The sequence below is a fragment of the Anopheles cruzii genome, chromosome 3 (genome assembly GCF_943734635.1).
Source record: "Anopheles cruzii chromosome 3, idAnoCruzAS_RS32_06, whole genome shotgun sequence".
NCBI classification, from domain to species: Eukaryota; Metazoa; Arthropoda; class Insecta; order Diptera; family Culicidae; genus Anopheles; species Anopheles cruzii.
The window spans coordinates 30763246-30789073 of record NC_069145.1 but is presented as its reverse complement, the minus strand read 5'-3'; the positions used below and the strand labels follow the sequence as shown (position 1 = coordinate 30789073).

Here is a 25828-nt window from a genome sequence, read left to right as displayed (position 1 = left end):
ACGGACCTCAATCGCTTATGATCGCGTGTGAATTGGAACATTAATGGTGTACGCAGAGCAGAGAGTGTAACCCCGACGACGCCTCCATCCGCCTCCACAAATGCGGAGAGCGGGGGCTTTTAAGGCTCCACACGGCAGGCACGGCAGCCGGCATCACTATTAGCATATGGGCACACACATTGTTACGCCGTCGGAGCGCGTGCCTTACCCCTTGGGGCGTCGGTGGGCTTGGTGCTCCAGTTCCAGGGTGTGTTCCGGGCCCTTAGACCGCCCCCTGCGTTACACAACCGACGCCAATTAGAGCTATTATTCATCATCGCGCGCGGACGATGCCATTCGATGCGCTTCCGGTCGACCGGAGCTTAGCTCCAAAGCCAAAGACTGGAACGTGGTCCTCCGGTCTCCGGTACGATCTGAGCGGACGACCGCCGAAAGCATTGACCCAGGAGAAGGTTGGCCAGGAGTTTTTGCCCCTTCTAACACAATACCCGGCTCCATGATCCATTTTTAGCCATTATCCAAAAACAGACAATCACCTTTTTTTCTGGACCTGAAACACACTCCTGCGTTTAGCTTTTGGACTCTACTCTGTTATTAAATTACATCGCCCGCGCTCGCAACTGGGCCGCGCGCGGATTTGTTCGCCGAGGATGGTTCTTTTACTCCTCTCCCCGGTCTAATGGGCCTCGGTAGGCGGAGGCGGGACCTCCGCCGGTCAGTGTCGGTATGTAGGGGCTACTAGCCTAATTTTATGGCCAACACACGCTGCCTCTCGCTAGCGTCTTGCTAGCAGCATCGGCAGGTTTGGCAGGTTTCGCATTAGAAGGGTTTTGATTAAAACCTTCAGCATTCGCCAGGAGCGACGAAGGTCACGGCTAGCCGGCCGGCTGGCTGGCTGGCTGGCTGGCGGGAGTCGTTAAGGGTAGTGAAGAAAATCGTGATCCTGAATACCTGAGAGACTCCCTGACACGACCGCATCGTTCTAGATCTTTCCCCATCGAGTGTGTCTGATACGCTCCGTACGGTAAGTGTTTTACGATGATGTTTGATCAACTTGAGGGGTTCCAGTGTTTTACGGTAAGTGTTTTACGATGATGTTTGATCAACTTAAGGGGTTCCAGGTCAACACACTACACCGGAGTCTGACACCGGAGGTCACCCAGTCGGCTGGCGCGGGTCATCGGCTAACATTTTCCCGACCCTGGCAGGCAGGTTGGGGCACGGAAATGTCGGTCACCGTCGTCGGGTGGGTGGTGCGCGACCTGGGCAAACCGGCCCCGCTGATCCCGGGTGCCATATCCTCCTTTCGAACGGCTCAAGGGTTTGCGCAAACGCAAGATCGATCTTCATCAAACGCATTAGCCCAGGGGGTCCGGTCCCGAAGTTTCCGGAGCAAAGTCGGGGGCCATCCACCAGCCCAGCGAAAAGGGAAAGCCCAGCCGGCAGGTCGATACCGTTATCATCCCGACGGTGATGAATTCCTCAATTAGGGAACCACCTCCACCACACGACCGATCGAATCATCCATCGATCGAGTTGGGGCAAAACTTTGTACGCCGCGCCGCGATCGGCACACACGATTTCGTTCTGGTTTTTGCGCCGCGCTATCGCTGCCTGTCACTTGGCAGGCACTTTTCACGTCAATCAAGATTCGCACGAAGCGATACCGGGACCCACACGGTGAACGGGAACCGGGTGCATCGGAAGCAGGATATGGCCAGCGCGCGCCCCGTGCAGCGACCTTCACCGATATATATATGCGGTCCCCGCGACATTAATCATCATCCGGCGCTGGGCGCTGGAGTCAGTAACTGATGGACCACCATCACTCCACCAATACAGTCTCTGCCCCTGATTGGCGAGTGGCAGGTTAGGCGGGCAGGCGGCCCAGGGGTCCCGTTGTTTGACTTTAATTACTCCGCGTGCCGGCCGAGTGCTAGGTGTACTTTGTAGCACCCCGGAGGTGTCCTGGGGAGCTTGCACCAGGGATTCCGGTGGTGCCCGGTGCGATATTGCTGGTGGTTCAATCGCAACTGCAAACCCTGTCCTGTGAGCGGGGTCATCAGCGTGCAGTTGTCGTCCGTCGTCATGTTGCGGGAGCCATCGATGACCCCTTGGTGATGAACCCAAAAGCGAAGCGAAGCGTGGGGTACAAATCCGTCACCATCTACCACAGGGAACCGCAGCTACCGTTAGCTATCCGAGCTCGTGTGCTCGTGATCGCTTCTCATGTGCCCGATTCTATTAGGTGTAGAAGTTAATTCCGGCGGTTTTGCTTCAACATTTGTGATCTAACTACAGCAACAAAACGTACGACTACCTTAATGAAAATATTGTCCGTCATTAGCTAATACTTTCTGCCATCTTTTAGGTAGTTCCTCGATTCCGTGTCGATAGAACTCCTCATCTTTAGGAGCGATTCTCTCAGAAACCCATTTTTCAATACTTTCATAAGAAGTGAACCGGTGTGCTGCCAAATCGTTACTGATGCAACGGAACAAATACTAGTCCGAAAGAGCAACATCTAGTGAATACAGCGGGGTGTTAACAGTTCCCATCTGACATTTTCAAGAAAGGTTTTGACCGGTTTCGCGATGTCATGTTAAAAAATCAGCTTATCATGTTCTTTATCCTATTCTCGTCGTTTTAAGGTCAAGGCTTTGCTTCAAATGCATTAATTGTTGTCGATGGGATTGTCCTTCAATAATTTTATTAAGTTCTGAAAGCTCAAAGAACACCACACCTTTCATATCCCACCATACGCACAGTATAATCTTAGCGCAGTGAATATTTCGCTTTGGTTGCGATGGACCTGGTTCACCAGGCTGTATCCAGGGCTTTTTGCGTTTAGAATTCTCGTAATAAATCTACTTTTCATCCCCAGTGACGATTCGGTACAAGAGGTACGAGAAAGAGAATCCCTTTCTATTCAACCGCGCAAGCAGAAATTCGCAAATGGTTTTCGTTTCTTAAATGTCTCAATTCATGTGGAACTCATAAGACATTTTTCTAATCATTCCCTCGGCACTCAGGTAATGCGTAATGACACATATTCAAACATATTTCAAACACATATTTCATAATAAATATGTTATATTTAGTGAGTAATGCCATCTATTGTAAAACCGCCGGAATTAACTTGTACACCTAGTACATTCTCTCTGTACATCGCAGCGCAGCATAATCATGGCTTCAGAAGGGAGCGACGAATGAGCCCGCCCTACCTCCCGAAGAACCTCATTCCCAACTGCGCTCACGCTTCGCCCAATCGCTTTCGGTGGTCCATGTAATTTGTGTAGATTTTCGGACAATTGAAACCCCACAGTAATATCATCGCTCCAGACGCGCCCGCTGTGTGTGTGCGTGTCTTAGCATCCATCCAGGGGTGTTACACTTGAACTCTATATACCCTTTAGAGCGCGGCTCCTGGTTCCACGGGCCCGAATGTGGGCCAGCTTCTCGGATGTCTATGATTAAGCGATAGCGATCTGCGGCCTCGATCTGTCGTTTTGGGAATCTCGCGCCGTTCGTGCGAAGACTCACACTTCCAGCAGCAGCAGCAGCATTGGCCGTGGTAGCAGCAGTTCCAAGTCGAAGCGCGAGGATCGACCGGATCGGTTGGTTCCCTATCTGCTTGGGTACATCTGCCAGCATGGCTGTTTAGGGGCCTCCGCACCAAATGAGGCTTACCAGGGGCTTCCCAGTAGTGGCCGGCGGCGCACTGATCGGAAAGTCACGGACTAAACGGTTTTGCATACGAACAGACGAAGAAAGTGTAATTAGGTGAATGGGAGGGAGCGAATTCTTCGCCTGCCGTGTGATGGCGCGATAAGAGCAGCGCCACTTGTGGCGAAAAGACCAACCAGCGGGATAGCTGGAGGCCCTCGAGCGCCCGAGGCCGGAGGAAGGCTTGACATTTGCTTGACAAAATGTGGGCAGCCGTGCGACGATCGACGACGACGACGACGGTGACTACGATGGTCATCGGCTGATGACGATGACGACGATGATGTCTTTCCAATTATAGGACCCTTAGGGTTCGACCCGCAATCAAAGTCGGAATCGTTCTCGAGGCGCGCACCTCGTGGAATGTTGGATTCCAAATTGAATGTGGGAGCGCAAGAGCGAAGAATGAAAGAAGAATCAGAAAGAGGGAAAGAGAACCAGAGTGAGAGAGAGAAGGAGAGAGTTAGAAAGCCTAAGGGCAGCGAGTGGCACAGACCCAGACCTGGCTGAGAACGGAATAAAAACAACGGAAATCATGTGATCGATAATTGGTCAACAATTTTATGTCGCTCAGAATTGCGCGACCCCAGCCGGCCGTGCCTATTTATGGACGCACATAGCCGAAGGGGGTGGACACAGTGAGGCGGAGGGGGAATAATGCACGGTGGCGCGCACATACGCCATGCGACCACGCGGTCTCTCCTGGCAGTGATCGTCGAAGAGGTAGAGCCATTTGAATGGCGAGCAATTGGAATGACAGATACAGATGGTGGTGGTGGTGGTGGTGGTGGTGGTGGTGGTGGGGTGCGGGGAGCGAGTGCGGGAACTAGATGCTCATCCGAGCTCGGCTCGGCCATCCTCCGGGGCCGGCCAATCTATAAGCAATTAATTAAATAAAATTGTCCCACTAGAGCCGCGCAGCGCGCGGACGTATAAGGTAATGTGCTCTGTCGCTGAGGGTTCACGACTCTCCCGGCTGCGGTCCCCGGAGGGGTGAGTGAGTGTGGGAAACTGGGCCCTCGGACACTCGGTGGACCAAATTCGACCCCTTACGGCACACGGCACACTGCACCGGCAACTGCACCGGGCGAAGTGCAAGAGGCCGGGCGCGCAATTAGCGAAACACAATGGCCAATAAAAAGGTTTCTAATTAGTTGAGCCACTTTCGAGTCCTGGCCCCCCCGGGGGCTGGAGCGGCTGGATCAGACTGACACGATCGGATCGGAGCAGCATCGGCCGTTCTAGCGAGGCTTGTCTCGCGCACTCTGGGCGGCCACCGATCGCAGGGGTGGGTGTGCCCAGCAGCGGCTCATCCGCCGACTGATGACGTGTCAGATCGCTGATCCCGAAGCATGTTTTATGTAAAGTAGCTCCCTCCCCACCATTTGCTCCGAACTCCAAGCTTCTAGAACCAGGCCCAGGAAGACTTATGACTTTAATATTTATGATGCACGGCCCGGCATGATCCATCACGTGCGCACGTCGGCGCACTCTCGCCGGACCGCGTGTAATGGAAACCACGGCCAACGACATCAAACGGTGTTCCCGACGCCGGAGCAGGTATGCCGCACCACCCGTTATTAGCGTGACATTAAAACTGGATCCGAAGCCGAAGGGGAACGCACCCGGCTTGAGGTATCGATTACGTGGTGTGTGGACCAGAATGCCGACCTGATGGCTGGCCGGGGCGGCGGGCAGGGCAGGGCCATCACCCACACCAGGCGCGGGCCGCTAGTTGCGTGATAGATAAATAATCTGGCCGAAGATGAAAATATGAGCGGCCTGTCGTGAAGCAGAGGGCCCACCGACCGGACGACGAGACTGACCAGCGCTAATGGAGAGCCAAACGAGCGGCCAGCTGGGCGAAAAGTGGTTCGGAGTATCATATCGCGGGCCGCACTCTTTCGGACCCACCGAGATAACGATCTCAGCCGTCCGAGCCCGTCCGCCGGCGCCATATTGTTCACCAACCTGGGCCGCAGCTCGGATGTCGGATCGCCGGATGGCGGCGTCTGCAGGAACTGATTGGCAACGATTGGGGCCCCTCCGACACGGAACGTCCCGCCGGCCGGTGCCAGGAATTCCCCGCCACCGCCGAGCACAACAAAAATCATCAAACCTCTTAATAAACCTACTAATTTACAATCCTGCTTCAGCTTCAGACCACTTGCCCTGGAACGCGTGCTCCGGCTTCCCACTTCTCCGGTCCGGACAGAACCGCATCGTCATAAATCGCAATCGCCCGGGCCGGCGCGCCCGGCAGGTAACACGTGGGCTGAAAAGTCCCGAGACTAACACATAGATGGCGCTAAAAGCTGAAAGAAATTTCATGATATTCTCTGCTCATAAGTTATTGAGTTCTCATGAGTTATTGTGCTAAGAGTGACGGTACTTTTGTTACTTTCAAAACAATGGATCAAACACAATTTCGAGTTGTAATGTTACACAGCTTCTTGATGGGAAAAAAATACCGCTCAAGCGAAGCAAAGGCTTCAAGAGTGTTATGAGGACTTCGCTCCACCAGAAACAGCAATAAAACGTTGGTTTGCTGACTTCAAACGTGGACGTAGAAATGCCGATGATACAGAAAGCAGAGGACGTCCAAATGCGGCGGTAACAACATAAAATTCCACAAAATCGCTTTGAATGATCGAAAAGTGAAGTTGCGAGAGTTAGTAGACATTATAAACATATCAAAAGAACTTCTTGGCTTTATATTGCACGAGCATTTGATTATGAGAAAGCTCTGTTCAAAACGACTACCACGTTTAATCACTGTTGACCCAAAACAAAAACGAGCTGTTGATTCCGAGGAGTATGTGGGCATTTTTAAACGTAATTTTTTAACGTAAACCGATTTTTTTCATGTCCGGAGAATGGATGAAACATGGTTCCCTCAATTCCCTCCGGAACCGAAACGATCTTCATGTGAGTGGACCGTAGCAATTGGTGAACCTCGTCCAAACCTTCGCCGAAAGCACAGCATTCGGTTGGAATATGGGAATTTATGGAAGTGCTCGGTGTAATACTCATCGACCAACTTGAGATGGGAAATAACAGCAACAGTGAATATAAAATAGCGTTATTGGACTGTTTGAAGGCCGAAATTGCAAAGAAACAATCGCATATGGCAAAGAAACAAATGGCAAAACGCTTTTTTGAAGCAAACAATAACTTGTTCTACAAAAGTGGTATAGAAATGTTAGAGCGTCCCAGGAACGATTGTGGGGCTCTTGATGGAGATTACGTTGATGAATAAATCGAACTTTGTCAAAAAACGCGTTTTCCTTCTTAGACTCGGGACTTTTCCGCCCATGTGTTATAGGCTGCGATGCGCTGCTCTTGAGTAGTCTGGTGTAGCGGGAGCAACCACTTTGGCGCAGGAATTGGGCATCGATCGGCAGTCTGGACGGCCCATTCCAGAGCGTCCAGGCTTTCTGAGAGGTGGGCGCGAAACAAACAATTTCCACACTCTCGCCACGCACGCAGACGGCATCAGCAGAAGCAGTCCAGAGACGCGATCCGGCAAATATGTGCGCTTCTCTTCCCCGTCGACAGCGCCACGGGAAGTAGTCCAGAGAAAGAGAGAGAAGGAGACGGGAGCCAACATTCGCATATGGCACAGACACGCGGCGGGGAGGGTAGGTGGTATCGATTAAAACCGGGGTACTGTTAAGTAGCATAAATTCCAATCCACTAAACAGGTAACCCATCAACAAGCCCAGCTGGCTCCGGATGGCGGCGGTGGCTCCGTTCCGTTCGGCATTCGGGAACCGTGTTCAAATTTGTAGGTCGTGTCGAATGCGTTCTGCGCTGGAGCACTGCCTACTCCTGGAAGGAGTTAACAGTAGTCCAGCAGTACTGTCGTAGCAGCATTCATTCTCCGACACCGATACCGATAGATATCTGAATGGTGGAACCGTTCAAAAAGGGAAATCCCAGCGAACGCGAAGTACACAATCGTAAGAGATGAGGTGACCGGCTGGAGGTGCGAATTTCGCCGGTTTCTCACCGGATCAACGGACTGCTCTGCACTATCTGCTGAATCATCCGAAAGCGAAAGTCGCATTGCGTCGCGCGTTTTTCGTGTACAAAATGGATGATGATCTGTTCCAGTCCAGTAGCAGCGTCCAGGCCGAGACCGGACCTGGACGATTAGAGGGCGCGGGAACTGCGCATACACAAAAGCGCCGTCGCAATTATCCGCAAAGGCCACTAGCCCAACCATTTGACGACCATTTGGTGAGGTTTTCTCCTCTGCTGAGAGCCCTGTTAAAGGTCCGCGTTCCCGAGCTGGGCCGAGGATGGGTTTTGGTGCGTGGCAGCTGGCGTTGGCTGGCGTTTTCGAATTCCCTGTCCCCGGCCCAGGCGCTGGGCGGATCGGTTTTCACTTTTTTTCACCCTTTCATTCACCAACCAGCACCATGATGATGACCGCGAAAGATCTATTTTATCGCACCGCAATTGGTGCGCAATCAAACCGCGGCGATCGGCGCTCGAACGATGACGGACCGAAAACTGATTTTTATTTAATTCGATAATGATGTTGATCGATCGGGCACTGTTGGCGGTGTGGGTGAAACCACCCTCCACACCCTCCACAGGGAAAGCGCCGATCGGCTTTGACAGTCCCGCGTGCGACTTCGGCGGTGGTGGCGGTCGTGACTGTTTAGGGTAAGCAAAATAAAGGCACGGCACTGCGCGTCAACATCTCGCCGCAATAAGATACCGATCGGGCCGGGACCAAAACCGGGACCAAAACCCAGACCAAAACCTTTCTCCGGGCGTCGTTTGACTTGGAACGAGACCTTGCTGTCGGGAAAGGCAAATTGTGTGACCCAATAAATTGATATCTTCACCGTGGACCTGAGAGCGGTAGCCGGGTGAGTGACGATAAGTAGTACCATCATCCGCCCCGCTGCGTGACCGTGATCTTGATGCAGTCACTCGATGGCTCACTCTCGATCCCTAGCGCAACGCCCGTGCAATGGAACCCAGCAATTTCTCTGCCTACTTCTATCGAGGATCGTCGTGCGTCTTTTTTTTTTGGGACATGAAATCGATCGCTGGTTGTTGGAAAGTGACGCTCAACGCTGGGGGCTCGGAGAGTGTTCTTGTGAGAAGGGTTTGCTTTTCTTTCTCCCCACGATCGTATAAACGGGGAACCTAGACACCGCCATCAAAAGAATGGTCAAGCGGGAGGCGCATAGTTGGGCCGTTGTCACGATCTCGTCACGGCGACCCATAAGCGAGGGCCTCTCAAGTGGCGGGCTAATAAAGACCTGGGATGACCTCAACCTGAAGACCTGTAATCATTTTGAGACGCATTCGGGGGATGTAAAAATTGATTTTCTCAGCTTAATAACTTAATTTTGATCTCAACTTAATTCGGCTACGAGGCACTTCAATTCAGACACGCGAGTTGGCGTGGATCGCCAGGACACCGTCGTACGCGTTCGCCGGAAGCACGATCTGGGCCCGGCCGTCGCCTCCGACCGTGACACTGCCACCGGTGCACGCACCGTTAATCAGACTGCCCGAAATCACGTCACAGTAGGTGCCGGCCGGCAGACAGGTCTGCAGGTTCTGGTTCAGGGCGAACGACTCCAGGTTGAAGGCGATGAAGCCGCGGCCACCCCGGCAGAACGCCATCTGGTAGTTGCCGTTGTCCCACCAATCGTTCAGCCCCGTACCGGAGACGGCGTTCCGGAAGCCGATCATATTGTAGATCTGGCGCCACCGATGCTCACACACCCACCCGGCGCCGCAGCTATTGTCGGGGTTGAACGTAGGCGACAGCAGATTACCGGCGGCATCCTGCGGCGGTCCTTGCTCGGTGTCGGTGAACTCAAACGAACTCATCACCCGCACGATACCGAACGGGTGGGCCAACATAAAGGCGGTCGCCATCTTGTAGTTGCGGAAGTCCTTGTAGGTTAGCACGTCCGCGCCACCACCGCCGTGACCTCGCTGATTGTCGTGATTGTCGACGAACACCAGGGCCAGATGGGACGGCAGGAAACCCCAGCCCGTACCCCAGTTGGTCAGATGCCGGAACGGGTTCCGGCCACGGAAGACACGTCCGATCTCGGCCGAATGGCGGAACTCGGTGATCGTGCCGAGGTGTGTGTACATTTCGCGTGTCACAGCCTCGCCACCCAGGTCGATCACCTCCTGCGTGAGGAACGGTCTAGAGCCAGCCGGGAATCCGTGCGACGTCGGCAGGTTGTGCATGCGGTTGTAGATCAACTCCAGTTCCTGCGGCCACATATGCTTGACGGCGTCCACGCGGAACCCGGCCACTCCTAGGCCGATCAGGTGGTTCATCAGGTCCACAATACGATCGCGGACCCAATCGACACCCTGGTTCAGATCGGGCAGGTTCACCAGCTGACAGTTGCGCACCATCACCGGATCCTGGTAGTTCGTGATGAGGCACGGAGCGTTGAAGTCTAGCCGGCTGTAGGGCACCCCGGGGAAGGAGAAGTCGGACCGCACGGCCGTACTTCCCGCCGTGCCACCTTCGCCAACCATGTCCGCCATGTGGTTGATGACCAGATCGACGTAGATCCGCACACCGACATCGTTGCACCGGCGGACCATCGACGCGAACTGGGCCTCATTGCCGGATCGGGTTATGAGCCGGTAGGACATGGGCTGGTACCGCTCCCACCACGGCCGCCGGAAGTTACCTCCGATGATGGCATTCTCGGTCGGCGGGGACACCTGCACACCGGCGTAACCTCGCGGGGCCAGGAAGGTCTCGCACTCCCGCGCAATGTCGTCCCACTTCCACTCGAACAGGTGCACGATGCCACTCCGGTCGGCCCACTGATGGGGGTTAAACTGTGCCCCGGCCAGGGCAGCACAGGCCACAAGAATCACAATTGCCACACGCATCGCTGGATAGTAACAAAGGTACGAACCACTCCGGTTCGACTTGGGAACCTGTGGCTACGGTACTGGCCCTTAAATACGCTCCTGGCTTATCGTTGACCACGATAAGGTGTGGCGAATCAGTGCAGTGCAATGTCCGCCAGGAGCTGATTCGGCAAAGTGGACGATAACGTCCACCGTTCCATCGATTGTGGAGTGATAACAGAGCCAACCTGTCGAGGGTGGCTTCGAAGTTGATGCCATTATTAGACTGCATCAATCATCGATCACCGAAACATGAGGGGGCTTTCTTCGGACAAACTTCGGGACGACAACGAAACAAAACCTAAAACAAAGATCCGTGTGTTAGATTGTTCTTTATCAGAACAAGAGTTTGGGAACCAGGAGGGTTTGGGTAATCAGAAACATACGACATCAATCAATCAATCAGATAGCTTAAATGTTCGGAACAGGAAAGAACAACCGAAAGTGCAACCAGATATGCAGTTTCTTTGCACCTTTACTATTTGCACACCAAAGATGCATTGTTTTGACGTCGTTTATGTAATACTTTTTTTAAGGTTTGGTTAGATGTTGAAATAAGTGTACATAAATGAGACTCATTACTTTAGAAATAAGTTTTAATGTTATATTTCCCAATTTTCCGCAAGCGTAGAGCGCCTCGTTTCGTAAATGTCAAAGTGTTTACTAAATGTTTACAATTTCCAGAATGAAGTTTGACATTTGAAAAGTCTAGTATTCGGAAGTTTAAATCCAAACACTTGAACACTTGACCCACCTTTACTACCTTTTGCTATCAGCACGTTACAAACTGCCCAACTAAAGCACCAAAATAATACACTCACAGTCTTACATGTTACGTTTTAACATTCTTGGCTACCATCCATTTTCAAACCCTTCAGACAATTAGAAAATATGCTAGATAATGAATTCCATAGCGTTAATTAAAATATTTTCAAAACCATTTTTTTAAATACTTGTATGGTCGTAAGAAGATCAAATCAAAGATATTGCTAAATCAGCAGCCAAAGGGAATCGAACCAGGGACGATCGTGTTGAGGACTATCGTACTAGAAGGTCGGCAATGCGCGGAACAGTTTCATTGAATGTTTAGAAAACAATCTGAATAGAAAATGTCAAGAATGTCGTTGCAAGGAAACTTTACTGTCTTACTGGCCCACCTAAATTAGAACCGCTTACTTTGAACTGTAGTTAAATGGCGGCTCTATCTTATTAATAACCAATTCATTATCAAAGCTTACATCCAGGTAGTGGAATGGAAGCACCTAAAATTGATGTTCTACACAACGGATTGCTCTTTAGTACTCCAGGACCCTTGTACGTCGTGTCCATTGTGGTCCGAACGTCGGTTCCTTATGATCGTTTCTGCAACAGTCACAGCCATCATCGTCGATACAAATCATTTCTCTACGAACAAATCCCCATACAAGTGGCAGATTGTGGTAAAGAGAGCTACATTAACACCCGGATTTCCCCACGGACCATCGGAGCCGTACGACGTTGACAGCTGACGATCGTTGAGTTCGAGCTCCCTCGAAAAAGTGTTTCCTTTGTGGGGATCAAAGTTTGGGAAGTTGATCTTTATCAGGCGATGTGAAGAAGCGAGAATAATGACACATCTCACGCGCCCGGCTTCGACCATCGTCCGGCCTTGCGCCGCTCGACTGTGACCGACCAGAGCTCCGACATCTTGGCCTGGGATAGTCAGCGACCGTTTTGTTACCTTCCGCTGCCTTCTCTCGCGAATGATTGACACTTTTAACAGCCCAATAGCTTCCTCGATCTTGGCCGGGCGCGCGTGTAAAGGGCCGCCTCTGGGAGCGAAACTTTCCCCACCAATTACTGTATTGTTGGGTTGCATTTTCCGAATCGCTCTGTCCAGCGAGGCTCCCCACGAAAACTGCCGGCCGGCAGGCGTCCGAGTGCCGGGAAGATCATTCACAAGCGATTGATTTTTCAACCAGCCTCCTCCTTGTGCCTTTTGGTGCGGTCGCGTCCAACCGGACCGGACCGGACAGAGGGTACGACGGGTTGAGACCGGGGCTTGATGAACAATTAAGGTGGTGCGCGATGCGCTGAATGCGATTTTGGACGCCAGCCTCCTCGTCGTCGTCGCTGCACCGTGTGCGCGGTCAGTGACTCACTGGCCGCCGGCCCGACGTCTTAACCCAATTCACACGATTAATGGGCGAGAAGCGGTTTGATTAGATCTCCGCTTCCTTCGCGAAAGGCTTTCGGGATGGCGCGGCAACTTCCCTGATGGGCGAACTTTTCGCACCCACCTCCCGGGAGGACGCAACCCGCTTGACACGTGACCACCCCATGACGACGACGCGGCGCTGGTTGACGTCAAACTTTCGCGATCTTCGGAAGCTTCCCCAATTTTTTCGGTGCTGCTGCCGTTGTTGCTGGCGTAGCACGCAATGGATCGACTATTTGACACGCTGACCGACGACGGCGCCAAAATTGAATGTCCAGCTCACTTCACCCAACGCGGAACGGAACGGAATTTCCTGACCATCCGCGCATATGAACCTTCAACCTTCCCGACGCTCTTTGGAGCCTCTTGGGGGTTTACTAGGTCATCCTTTCTATTCCGAGGCTGCCCGACTGTCCGCTTCACTTCGGAAGCGCCGTGATCTGCATTTGACATTTAAATTATACAGAGAACGCTCCCCAGACGCCACTGTCAGGGTCCAAGAATTCGATCACTCCCCGAAAGAGAGCGGGGTCGGTCCACGGCACCGAATGGAAGGTTCGTGGTTCGGTTCAGATTCACTCTCCTGCGCTCCCATTGCTGGCCGGCATTCGCTAATTTCATCTTCCATCTCTTCGCTCCGAAACTCGCCTTTGGCTTTGGTGGTAGCCCCGTATCATTGGCTACTTTCGATTTTCTTCGTACAAAGCGTTCGGTGTTGAGGTTATGCTTGCGTGGCCTTCACCTGGTACACCGGGACGCTCAGTGACTGGTGCGCGATGTGGGTCATCCGGAATGGAAAAGGAGTTTAGCCCCCGTCGGTTGTGTTTAATGCTTTTTATTAATTAAGAAGTCCGTAGGACGTAGTTCGTAAGTCTTGCCGGGTGGACACCAGCATTCAAGAGTGGTCGACGCTTACAGCTTCGCCTGTAAAACGGAAAAGAAGACCATTCAGAACCCGTCGCCGATCGAGAGTGGACCGTGCGATGATACTTACATTGGCGTGGATCGCCAGGACACCGTCCTCGGCGTTGGCCGCAATGAAGATGTTGGCCCGACCGTCTCCACCGACGGTGACGGTTGTACCGGTGCAACTATTCCCGGACTTGCTGCCCGAAATCACGTTGCAGTAGGTGCCGGCCGACAGGCACGTCTGCAGGCTCTGGTTCAGGTCGTATCCCTCCAGGTTGAAGGCGACGAATCCGCGGCCACCCCGGCAGAATGCAATCTGGTTGCCACCGTTGTCCCACCAATCATTCAACCCCGTGCCTGACACGGCATTCCGGAAGCCGACCATGTTGGTGATCTGACGCCACCGATGTTCGCACGCCCAGCCACCGCCGCACGAGCCGTCCGCGTTGAACGTGGGCGACAGCAGGTTACCGGCGGCATCCTGCGGTGGTCCTTGGTCGCCATCGTTGAACGTGAACGAACTCATGATGCGCACGATACCGAACGGGTGGGCCAACATGAAAGCGCTCGCCATCTTGTAGTTCTTCGGCACCTTGTGCGTGAGCACCTCGTCACCGCCCGCCCCATGACCCCGCTGGTTGTCGTGATTGTCGACGAACACCAGGGCCAAGTGGGACTGCAAGAAGCCCCACTCGGGTCCCCAGTTGACGAGCCAGCGGAGTTGGTTGTGGCCTCGGAATGCCCGACCAATCTCGGCCGAAAAGCGGAACTCCGTGACCGTTCCGAGATGCGTGTACTCGTACTTGGTGATCGCCTCAGAGCCCAGATCGATTACCTCCTGCGTGATGAAGGGCCGTGCGTTCGGCGGGAATCCATGGTCCGTCGGCAGGTTGTTCATGCGGCTGTAGATCGCCTGCAGATCACCTGGCCACATATGCTTGACGGCATCGACACGGTACCCAGCCACTCCGTACCCAACCATCTTGTTCATCAGATCAACAATACGGTCCCGAACCCACTGGACACCCTGGTTCAGATCCGGCAGGCCCACGAGCTGACAGTTGCGCACCTCGTTCGGGTTGTTGTAGTCGTAGATCGAGCAGACCGGGTTGAAGTCGGTCACGCTGTACGGCACGGCCGGGAAGCTCATGCCGCCGGCATTGGCCGTCGAACCGCCCGTTCCGCCGTTCGTGCTGATAGCCGCCATATGGTTGATGACCAGATCGACGTAGATCCGCACGCCGACGTTATTACAACGGCGCACCATCGACGCGAACTCGGCCTCGCTTCCGGACCGCGTATTCAGATGGTACGAGATTGGCTGATAACGCTCCCACCACGGCCGGAACGGACTCAGTACGATGGCATTCTCGGTCGGCGGGGACACCTGCACGCCGGCGAACCCGTGCGGGGCCAGGTAGTTCTCGCACTCCTGCGCAATGTCGTTCCACTTCCACTCGAACAGATGCACGATGCCGCTCCGGTCGGCCCACTGGTGCGTATCGAACTGACCACTCACGGCCACGGTCAAGGCCCCCAGCACTAGACACACGAGGCCACGCATCCTGCAGATCGGCTTCTGCTTCCGAGTCTTCTCAGTTCCGGGTGGTATCCGGAGTCGCCGTTCTCTCAGAACTTCCAAACGGAACTTGCGTCCACTCTCAACGGGGCCGCTTTTTATACTACTTTCGTCCGTAACGAACGCTGATAATAGTGATCGACGACGTGCGACCGGGTTTCCTTATCTTCATACCACAAACATAACACCAATTGCTCGGACAACGCGTCCAATGGGGGCCTCTTGACCGCTCGGCTCCCATCCCGCACTCTGTTCTCCTCTGTTTGCTTATCGGCTTGATTCATAAACATAACCCGCGCGACGTAAAACACTGCTTAAGTGAGTTTGATTGCTGCTCATGGACGAGAGAGAGTGACGGCCGACAGCTCGTAGACCGCGGCCGGCCCCGATTACGATCAGGAGAAATGTCGTGCCACCTTCCACCAACTTGTCGGCTCGTTGTCGCGTCGCAGATCTCCAATTTCCCAATCGAACGATAAGATTCGGACGTACCGAAGACAGCCGTCAACTCGTACTCGGTACATGATGGACAGCTACGTAATGGGGGGGGACACTACCGAATTATCGGGGGTCCCTATTATGGACGATAACATAACACGGCCATTACCGTTTCCCCCCGCGATGACACGCGTTGGTCCGATGAACGGGTGGCCGCCGTTCACCACCTCCCACAGGGAATCCAGTTTTGGGATTCGGGCCCATGAGACGTGTGGCCATTAGCACGTTAGCTCAGGATGATCGATCACGCCTTGCCAGGATGATTATGATACCCATCGTGTTCGGGTGACGAGTATCGTAAACACACCGGGCACACTCTGGTAATCGGTAGCCACGTGAAAACGGCGATAAGACGCCGATCGAAGCGGTAGCGACAAAGAGGGCCGCCAATCATCAAGCTAATATATGCAGCATACTGATGGAACAATAGTTTGGAATGGAGCCACTCGGTTCCGTTGAGAAGGAAAGTATTTTCAACTTAATACGAGCACACAAATATGATAGAAAGCACACGAAAGGTTTGGGAATTAAATTATGACAAATCGATTTCCACTGAATGTAATTGATCGGCAACGAGTAAACAGGACACGCCAATCAATCGATGTTTACATGAATAAAGAAGATAACATGTTAATCGACGCAGGCATACCACCGACATTTGTTGCCGAATTTTAAAATTATCATTTAAAAACGTCAATTACAACTACGACTACACTTGAAAGGATCGAAGGTCGCATCCAAGCTTACCTAATATTCACTGTTGGATGTCATATTTAACATGTTTTTAATACTAAACATCGAATTCAATATGATCAATAAATGTGTTTTATGATATAAATGTAATAAAATAAAATAGATTATAACTTCAAAATCGTCAAATCGTTCATCTTAGGTCGTCAAATTATTCGTCAAGATTGAAGATTCGTCACATTTCATTGAAGCTCATTTCCACCTCGGTGGCTATGTTAATAAGCGTTGTTGTGGTTCGGTAATTACCAAAATATTTTATCATAGTTTAGCGAAGGAAAATATTAATACTACTATAAAATAATTTGAAATTTGGATATGTTCAGAAATGTTGATAAAATAACAGATACAATGCAGCTAAATGATGGATGATAAATTATTAATTAAATCTAAGTTATCGTTTGCCGATTCCAATTCTTTTCCAGTCTTGCTGTTTTGAGCTTTTTTTTGTGTTTCACATTTTATGGAAAACTATTTGTCATGCGAAAATCGTGAAAAGCATTTGCAGAACTATGGATAAGTAATTATTTTTATCATAGAGACTGAAAAAAGTCGGACCCGTTTTCGGTAGCTCATTACTGCCATCCGATCAGCAGTGATTATCTGAATTAATCGCAAATGAAACCCCCTGTGGGTCACGTACAACATTCATTCCGAATGCTTCCGTGCGGCCAGTGCCATCCCTTTGGGCAGAACGGAGCAAAGTCATCGTATATGAAGTACTTTCAGTAGCAACGCAAGGTGACCGTAACCCATCATTAACGGAACTGGCCGAACCCACTCTCGTGTGTCCCATATGCCGGTGAAGACGGGTCCTCCCGCCTGGCCGCCCTTCGCGATATCTTTTGTCAACAATAAATTTAATTAATTAGCCATTTTCCCGTCGCATTTTTCCCATAACCTTGCCGCGCAACGTGACGCACAGCGTTGACCCTTCCGGGGTCCGCTTTTCCGCGATCCGATCGCGATTTGCGAATCGCAATCGCCCGATGCGGGGCGGCCGGGCAACCCATCCGAACCGGATCGCTGCCGATGGTGAACTGTGGGAATTGTTTGCAACAATTTATTCTTCGTCTATTAACGCACACACACACACAGAGACACACGTTGATAAGTCGTCTGGTGGCGCCGTGCCACACGGAACGGCACGGAATTGGACGCGATTGGTCGAAAAGTGCCATATCGGGGCAACGGATGGCCACCGATAAACTTTCGATAATCGTTTCAATTAGCGACGAAAAAGGAAGAAATTAAGCGAACCGAAACGGAGTTCTCGTGAGCACGGCGTACGGCGCCGTTGCGTGGCCTGCCAGTTTAGCAGAAGGTTCTTAACCGTCCCCAAGGTGGCCTCCCCGCCCCAAAAAACGATTCCATTCGCGGGCCAATAACGGGAATGTAGGTGGTGAAAACCCCTCGAATCGTGACGATCATCGGGCTCTGTGGGGCGGGTTCGTCGCCTGAGAGAGCAAACAAATTGAAAAAAAAAAACAACTGGCGACCGAATCATCGAGGAGGATCACCGAAGTTCAATCATTCGAAGTTCATAATATTTTTCTGCCGGGCCCATCCGTGGGGCCCAGGAGTTGCTGGAGCCATTGCTCATCGGGAAAATGCAATTAATTTGCTCAACGTTTTTCCGCGCTTCGTGGCTGTTGCAGGCGCAGGCCGCTTCATCGAGGGCAGCCTAATCAGAACCGTGTAGCAACGCGGAGAAGGAATTCCACCCGCGGAAGAAATGGCGAAACAATCGCTGGCGAACGCTAGGGCAACGGTTGGCGGTGCGTGAAGCAGTGACTTCAACGGCCATACGGCCACGGCCGGATCGCGGCCGGATCAGCGCATCGGCGGTAATGCACCTTTTGCGACTGCCACACGGCAACCGGGCATCCGATGCAGATTATTATATAACAAATAATAATTAAATTAATTAGTTATTAAATTACAGGCTTGGCAGCGCGCGCGAGTAGCCATGTCGATGCGAATGATGTGCGATTTAGCGCGTCGGGCCAGGCAACCCGGACCGGGCGCGGCCGCGGCCCTCTTTCATGTCGCGCGGACCGCAATGCGCTGTGAAGCCGTGGTGGTGTGCCGGGGGCACCCACAATCAGTGACTTACTCGCCCGCAGAACGCCCGTGAAACCGTGCCCTACACCCGCGCGCAGGAGGAGGGTCCGCCTCCCGTGTGGGACATAAAATTAATGTTTTCTTCCAGCCCCACTCTCGGACCCCGGTTTTTGCGTGTAATTAATTTAACGTACCGTCATTTTTTACGTTCACAGTTAGCATCCGCCCTCCCGAGTCGTATGAAAGGAAGCAGCAAGGTTCGAACCCGGGGGGCAAGGAAGTGCGATCGTTTGTCGATCGTACCGTGGAGACTGTGCCTGTGGTCTGTGTGGCTGACGGGCCAGCCGGGCCGAAAGGGCCTCCACCAATCGTTGCGATGAGCTAACAAACGGCATCGTTACGCAGATCCAACACCATTCGCTGGAGGTCCTCCACACACACACACCGGCCTAGTTGGATTAATGGTGGGTCTTCGGCGTGCCGTTTTGCAGGGGCGTGCAGAGCCGAGCCAGAGTGTTCTAATTATTTTAATTCCCAATTGTTCGATTCTATTACTGCTACTGCTATGCACCCACAAACACTACGCACGATCGGCACCCATGGGCGCCCTCCATTCGACCGAAAACATCCCTCAATTTACGCTCCTCGCAATCGCAATCAGGTCCGTGATCGTTACGCACGGCTGACCGGTGGCCGGCCGGTCGGAAAAGTGTGCCACGTCCTAGACGCGACCTTATTCCTGCCGCTTTCCGGACCGCACTGGCCTAAACTGACGATTAATTCGTTTTGACGAGACCGGCGACGAGGTCAGCGCTGGCGCGCAAAAAAAGAGTATCATTGTGCCCGACACCGGGAGCACCATCAAAAAGGATTTTGCGGTTTGCTCAGACAGTGAAAGTCTTTTCGTGGCATTGGAATGTCTTTCAGGGACGCGATTCCCAGCGGCACAGCATGAAGTATGTTGGCCGCACACGACGCCACTGGTGGGCAAAAGTGTGGCCCTTTCTAGGCATCGACTTTGGGATGTTCGCAATCAGCTAAGGAACGTCACTGAAAGGAAAATAGGAAACTGTTTGGATATACTTTGAAAATTGTTTTTTTTTATTACATGAAAAGTTCTCTATATTAATTAAGATTTAAACGACCCTGACGTCTGATATCATGCTTTCAGCGTCTGTGCCAATCCGTTGGGAAGGAAAATGCAAGTTTGACCTGCTGTTTAGTGCCGTTGCAGTTAGCCTCCCACAGTGCGCCTTACGGTACCTTACTTAAGCGATTGCAACGACCAGGAAATATCTTCCCTAGCATACTCATCTCTGGCGGCTTCCTTCCGAAGACACCAAGGCACCAAGGCTTCAGAGTCTACCCGTTCAATTGCACCGTTCCAATTGAAAGCGTATAATTTATATCCTCTTTCAATTTCTGCCGATTGTTCGCACGGTACCACACCGGCGGGATCGTGGAACAGGAACGAAACGAACGAAAAGCCAACCAGCGGGAGACACCTGGATGAGTCAGGCCTGCGTGCTGCTGATGTGGCACGGCAAAAAGTAGCAGCGACAACGACAAGAAAAACAACAACAAAAAAACCTGCAACAGTCTCCTCTGTCCGTGATTTATCGTTTCCATTCGAATGCATCGCCGCCTGGCAGATCGCGGTGCGCCACTCGGATCTTCGGAGGATGCCCCGTAGAACTCGTCCATCAGCTGCACGGTTTTTGCCCCATCTCCGGCACCGGCCGAAGGGTTTGCGCGATCCGGCCACCGAAGTGCAAGTGATTTAGGGGGTCTTTGCACCGCACACTGGCCAACTTCGAAGGCTTCCGACTGCGATTGAACCGTGCCAGGCGTGCCAACGAAATCGTAAGGAAATGTCTGGCTGTCTCCGGGGCGAACCGCGATCGTCGGCAGTGGGCTAACGAAACCGGCACAACCAAGCCGAAATGCACCCATCGGGTTCAGGCGCCGGGTTTCGCTTTTCTAATTTGCCATGGACGGACAGACGGACGCGCCGCGGGAGCACGCCACTACGGGCACGAGCACAAGCCGGCAGGTTTCGGTGTTGAGAAGTTATCCCGCCGAGAAATCCAGCTTTCGCCGGCAGCATTAAGAGTGCGCGGCTTTCAACGTTTGCCTTCGATTGGCAGCTCGAAGAGGGTCCTGTGCGCAGAGATAGAGAGAGAGACAGAATGGGGTTCAGAAGCGCGCTGCACTCCGTTTTGATTTGCATTCGAGGTGCATCTGCTAATGAGCCGAGGGGGCTGAGCGCAAATAGCTTTTAAATCCATTCCACTTGCCAGAAGGGCATCGATCGGTGGCGAGCGGGCGCAATTTTAAATCGAAACGAATGTAGGTTACTCGGTGCAGTTTCGTGTCACATCGAAGATCACATCTTCGATCACTCCCCTCCCGGGCGTCTGTCGTCGGGTCGGCTGGCGATCGTTGGCTGCGATCGGTTCGTGGTCGTAAATATCATGAGTCGCTCAGCGCACGATTGACGAACACCGGCGCACCTGAGAGCGTTGAGCGGTGACTTGTTTTTTTGTTGCTTCGTTGCTAAATAGCGATTGAAGTGAAAGGACATAATGTGACTGATATTGATTTATGTGCATGCATTACTACTACAATTTTACTGTTCGTCCAATTTAACAACCATATTTCACGGGAATCGCGGACAAATGAACGTGTTACGTGGATGTATGCCTTTTCCTCATTTGGATTTGAGACAAGCAGCTCCAAAGGCAGTGTCCTTGGCAAGAGAGCAGCTAAACAATCTTGAAGAAAAGTGCCCTAAGGTTCCGTTGTTGGCCTAAAGTTTACTTGGTTGAATTGTCAGTCTCACACTTTTCTATTTTAGTTATGCTGTGCTTTTCCGAATATTTACTTAGTAATCATGTATTTTTTAACTTAGTTGAAGTTTAATCACTAAGACAACTAGCAGAAACATTAATTAAGTTTTCCTTCCAAAAAACGATAAACATTTTTCTGCAGAAATAATCTGTTTTGCAGAGAAGTCGAATGATTGGATACAAATAAAGATGCTAATGTCAAAAGTTGCAATAGCCGTTAAAGCGAGATAAGAAATTTTAAGTAGCGAATAAAACACAAACAATTGGATAAAAAATCAACGGGAATTCCCATGAGTTGATCCAAAGTAAGTTTATATTTCTTTAATGAAATAAGACCAGTCGTAAAAGTGGTCTCACTTTTGTGAGTTGTCGAAGGTCTTGCCAAGAAACCCCACCATTCTTGGGCACCATTCTTGGGCACGAAACAAGGCATGAGAAAAATGCTCCAATGTTGCTCTTCTGCACTCTGTATCTAAATTCGAGACCAACCAACACGATGTGTCGTTAGATCGGGTTGACCATCGGGGTGTTCACTTTTAGCACGCCCGATAGTGTTTCACGTTGGCAACGATAACGATAAAAACCCGACAACGCAACAAATCGCAACGCTTCTGAGGCACCATTTTATGCTCCAGTCAACAGGAAAACCTATCACTCGCGACACGATGAAGGTGTTTGGGGCTGCGTTAATGGCGTTCGGTCTCCGGTCGCTGCTGCGCCGATCGATCTGCGCCTCGGAGCTGACAGTGAGAGCTAGTAAGTAGCTGTCATGTTAGGTGCGACTTGAAACAGAACGGTCGATCGACAGGACCGGACACCTCTCGCCAATCTTGGGCGATGGTAATCAAGATTGTAATACAAACTAAGCTCTCTCCTTGGCGCCGCTGTCGGGCGCTGAAAGCGCCAACTTATCTTATCAAAAACGCGCACGTGTTCGCAAGGGAGTGACAAAGCACCTTCGCGGACCGGGCGCGCCCCCTGATGAAGACACCGCCATCTCCAGCCATCGGTGAAGTTCGAGACACGCGGACCGGACCGGAGGAGGTGCTGGCCGGATCGAATCACACAATGCGGAGCGCGAAGTGGAGCAGCCGCGGGCCGGTGTTAGCGCAATGTGTCGCCAGTAAGGACCTGCGTGTGCCCTCCGTCACCGGACCTGCGTCCTCCGTCGGTGCTGCTGTGGCGGCGATCACCAACGATCCAACTGATGGCAGAAGTGTTAATTTCAATTTATTTCCAACCGATCGCTGGTCGCTGCGGAAGGCTTTCTGGGCAAACACTGCACGAGACAACCGAGAACGCAGCCGATGGTGGGCCCATCTGTTTGCTCGCAGGGAAACCCGCTCTCTAGCGCTCAGTCGTCGAGTGTGGCGTTGATTCGTTACTAATAATATTAATAACAAGAGTAATTTATAAATCTGCTGATATAAATAACGATAAATTAAATTGCTCTGATTGCGCACCGTGAAGGTGGTGACGGCGGCAGAACCACACCGAGCGGAGCAGGTCCGCAACCCGGGGCGAGATCCCTTGCCCGTAATACGATGCCCTAGGCTCGGCGTCGTGGTGGGCGGGATGGGCCCCGTTTGTATGTGCCGGAACGGAATCGATCCTTTCCGAGAGACCGTTATTCGCGGGTCTGGAAGACTGATCTTGGCTCGCGCCACATCCTTGCAGTAATAACATTATTATCTGCGGGCGGCGTATCTTTCGGTGGTCGATTCAGTCGATTCGGAATTGACCAGCTGGAACCCGTTTTGCATCGCCATCGCCGACGCCGAGTTCGAGGAAGCAGCCCACCGACGGGGTGGGGCGGTTCCGTTGATGGCGATGCCGATAAATTACAGCGATCCGTACGATGATTCGGTGCCGGTGATTTCGGCGTCGAACAAGCGAATGGCGGGTTATTTAAATTAAAGAACGAGAAAAAAAATACTAATAATAGTAATAGCCCGCTGGCCACGACCACTCGCGGGCCGATCGCTTAACATTCCGGAGTGCTGAAGGAGAAAAAAACATTCTTGGCGGACGGAGATGGTGCTGCGAACTGGCCACGGGGCCAGTTTACTTAACGTTCTCATTTTCCTAATAACCAATAACTGGAAGCAATTTATCGGCGGCTCGGCCTCGATCGTTGCAATTTGCACATTGTGCTCCGTCGTGCTCCGGCTTTTTCCGTTCGGTTCCTCTAACGTGCTCGATAGGCTAAAACTCCTTATGATTGAACATTATTTATTTCAATCATCCGCCTTTATTTGCGAAGAGATGAAATATTTCAGCCGCGCGCCAACCGCTTCACAGCAGCCGCGTATCGCGGGCGCCCGCACCCTCGGCATATGGTACAGCTTCATTTTAAACACTTTATCATGATTACTCGGCGTCGTGTCCTGGAATTCTGTTCGATTCTGTGACCGCAACAACTACCGACCGCTGCCGGACTGCGGAGTGCACTCTTGGACAAACGCATACGGAATGTGGGCAGCGATTCCGTAGCCAATGAAATTATCATACATCATTATGGATTTCAAATTACACACCTAATTGGCCCAATAACTCAGCAAAACCATTGACTACGAACGGAACGGGGTATTTCGCAGAAAAGAATAACAGAACGATTGAAGGAATATTGATACAACGTTGGAATCAATCGCTTCGAATAACTAAAGTTGACAATAGGTTTTTTTATTCAAGCGTTGTAAAAGCAACAACAATAAGCAAAGTAATTGAAGGAAAGCCATACAAAAGGAGCAAACAAATAAAAATAAAGGGCTAAATTGCACAGTTGTGAGTAACATTAATGACAATGGTGAAGAATTCATGAAATAGTGAAAAGGAAAAGATAAAATCAAAGAAATTAGCTGCATCTGGTAATTAAAACAAAAACACAGTCAAAACCACAAAAATTTCAATCGAAGAGAAAACAAACAAAAAATTGAAACGATATCAAACATATATAAAACAAACAGATACAATCGTCGTACAACCTGAAATAGGTACACGAATCCAAACATAAAACCGACCGAGAAACCTTCCCAAAGCAGATGGCACAAGTGGTGTAAGGAAAATATAAAACAACGAATCGTAAAGTTTATGCAAAACCATCGGGCGCCATGCCCCGTTGAACAATGAACGTAACCCGATGGAATGTAGTTAACTTATCACCAACCGGTGACCGGTTGCGGCTGACAATTATCACTGACACACATACTACTCGCCACCCATCCCAGCCCAGGCTTCCCCATCCGTCCCCCCGGGGGGAGTGCCCTAATCTGCCGTCAACCATCGCCCACCACCTGCAACCGGTATTCCGGTACGGCTCGGGATGAGCCGACGTGGGTGACCGAGAGCAGGGGGGGGGGGGGGGGGAGAAGGACGCACCAAGAAATTCCTGGCCCACCTGCCACACCGGAGCGATGCGGCTGCTGCTGCCGGGGCGCGATGATGCTACTAAAAACCCATAATTCTTCCGATAAAACGCTCTTATCATAAACGCCGCACGGGTTCATCTCGCAGCACGGAGTGCGCGCTGCATTAATGCCGAGCGTTCCGATCCCGGGGCCCGGTTCCCGGTTCCCGGTTGGGCCCCGTTGGCCACCGCCCGACGCAGGGCGGCGACTACCAGAATGAGTGGTGCGTTTAGCGAACGATGCAACAGCCCGGGGGGTGCATAAAGCAGTGCATACAATATTCCTCAACCGCCTCTGCCTTGCAGATCGCGCAGCAGATGATCTCATGCAAAACGAATTCCGCTGAGGTGGTGGAAGAGACGGTAAAAAAAAAACAAGCGAAACAAGAAACACAGAAAACCGGAGCACGCGGTTTTATTAGGTTATCAATGAGCACATATTGTCGGGGTGCTCAAGGCGGCGGCGGCGGCCGCGGAAAGAATGGCCCAGGCGATGACCCAGGAAATAGCGGCCGGCATTGGCCGGCAGCATAAAATATGGCCCCAGCGCCACCGTTAGGTCCGAGAGGGCGCAACATACTTTATTTCTTCTTTTAAATTTCGCTGATCGTCGCGGATAAGGATACGTGCGCGCGCGCGTCGTCGGGAGGTTATTTGTTTTTCGTACCCCACCCGGAGGCTATCAGTTTTCGCCATCCGACCGGCCGCCCACACAATCACCGTCACCGAGGTCGATAAGCCGGGCCGAGGCAACGTGTAACGGTAAACGCGGTAATTAATCTCCTTCAAATCATCCGCCACGCCTGCGCCGGATAGTCTGGTCCTGCCGGGCCGCCTCGTGGGCTTCCTCACACGGCTCGCGCACGGTTAATGAAAGCTCGAGCAGGACATAAAATGCCGGTGCCCGGTGCCGCGCCGTCTGGCGGCGTGAA

General features: G+C 52.0%; 2 protein-coding genes across 2 annotated transcripts; both read right to left on the bottom strand.

Annotated features, from left to right (window-relative positions):
• Positions 1 to 9135: 9135 nt before the first annotated feature.
• On the bottom strand, positions 9136 to 11726 carry LOC128273490 (alpha-amylase 1-like). Its single transcript, XM_053011461.1, has 2 exons — positions 11714 to 11726; positions 9136 to 10628 (listed from the first exon to the last, which is right to left on the bottom strand). Exons 1-2 carry the CDS (start codon positions 11724 to 11726, stop codon positions 9136 to 9138), a joined length of 1506 nt encoding a protein of 501 aa, XP_052867421.1.
• A 1937-nt stretch (positions 11727 to 13663) lies between these two features.
• On the bottom strand, positions 13664 to 15393 carry LOC128273489 (alpha-amylase 2-like). The gene is made up of 2 exons (XM_053011459.1): positions 13839 to 15393; positions 13664 to 13768 (listed from the first exon to the last, which is right to left on the bottom strand). Exons 1-2 carry the CDS (start codon positions 15315 to 15317, stop codon positions 13757 to 13759), a joined length of 1491 nt encoding a protein of 496 aa, XP_052867419.1. The 5' UTR covers positions 15318 to 15393; the 3' UTR covers positions 13664 to 13756.
• Between the last annotated feature and the right edge of the window lie 10435 nt (positions 15394 to 25828).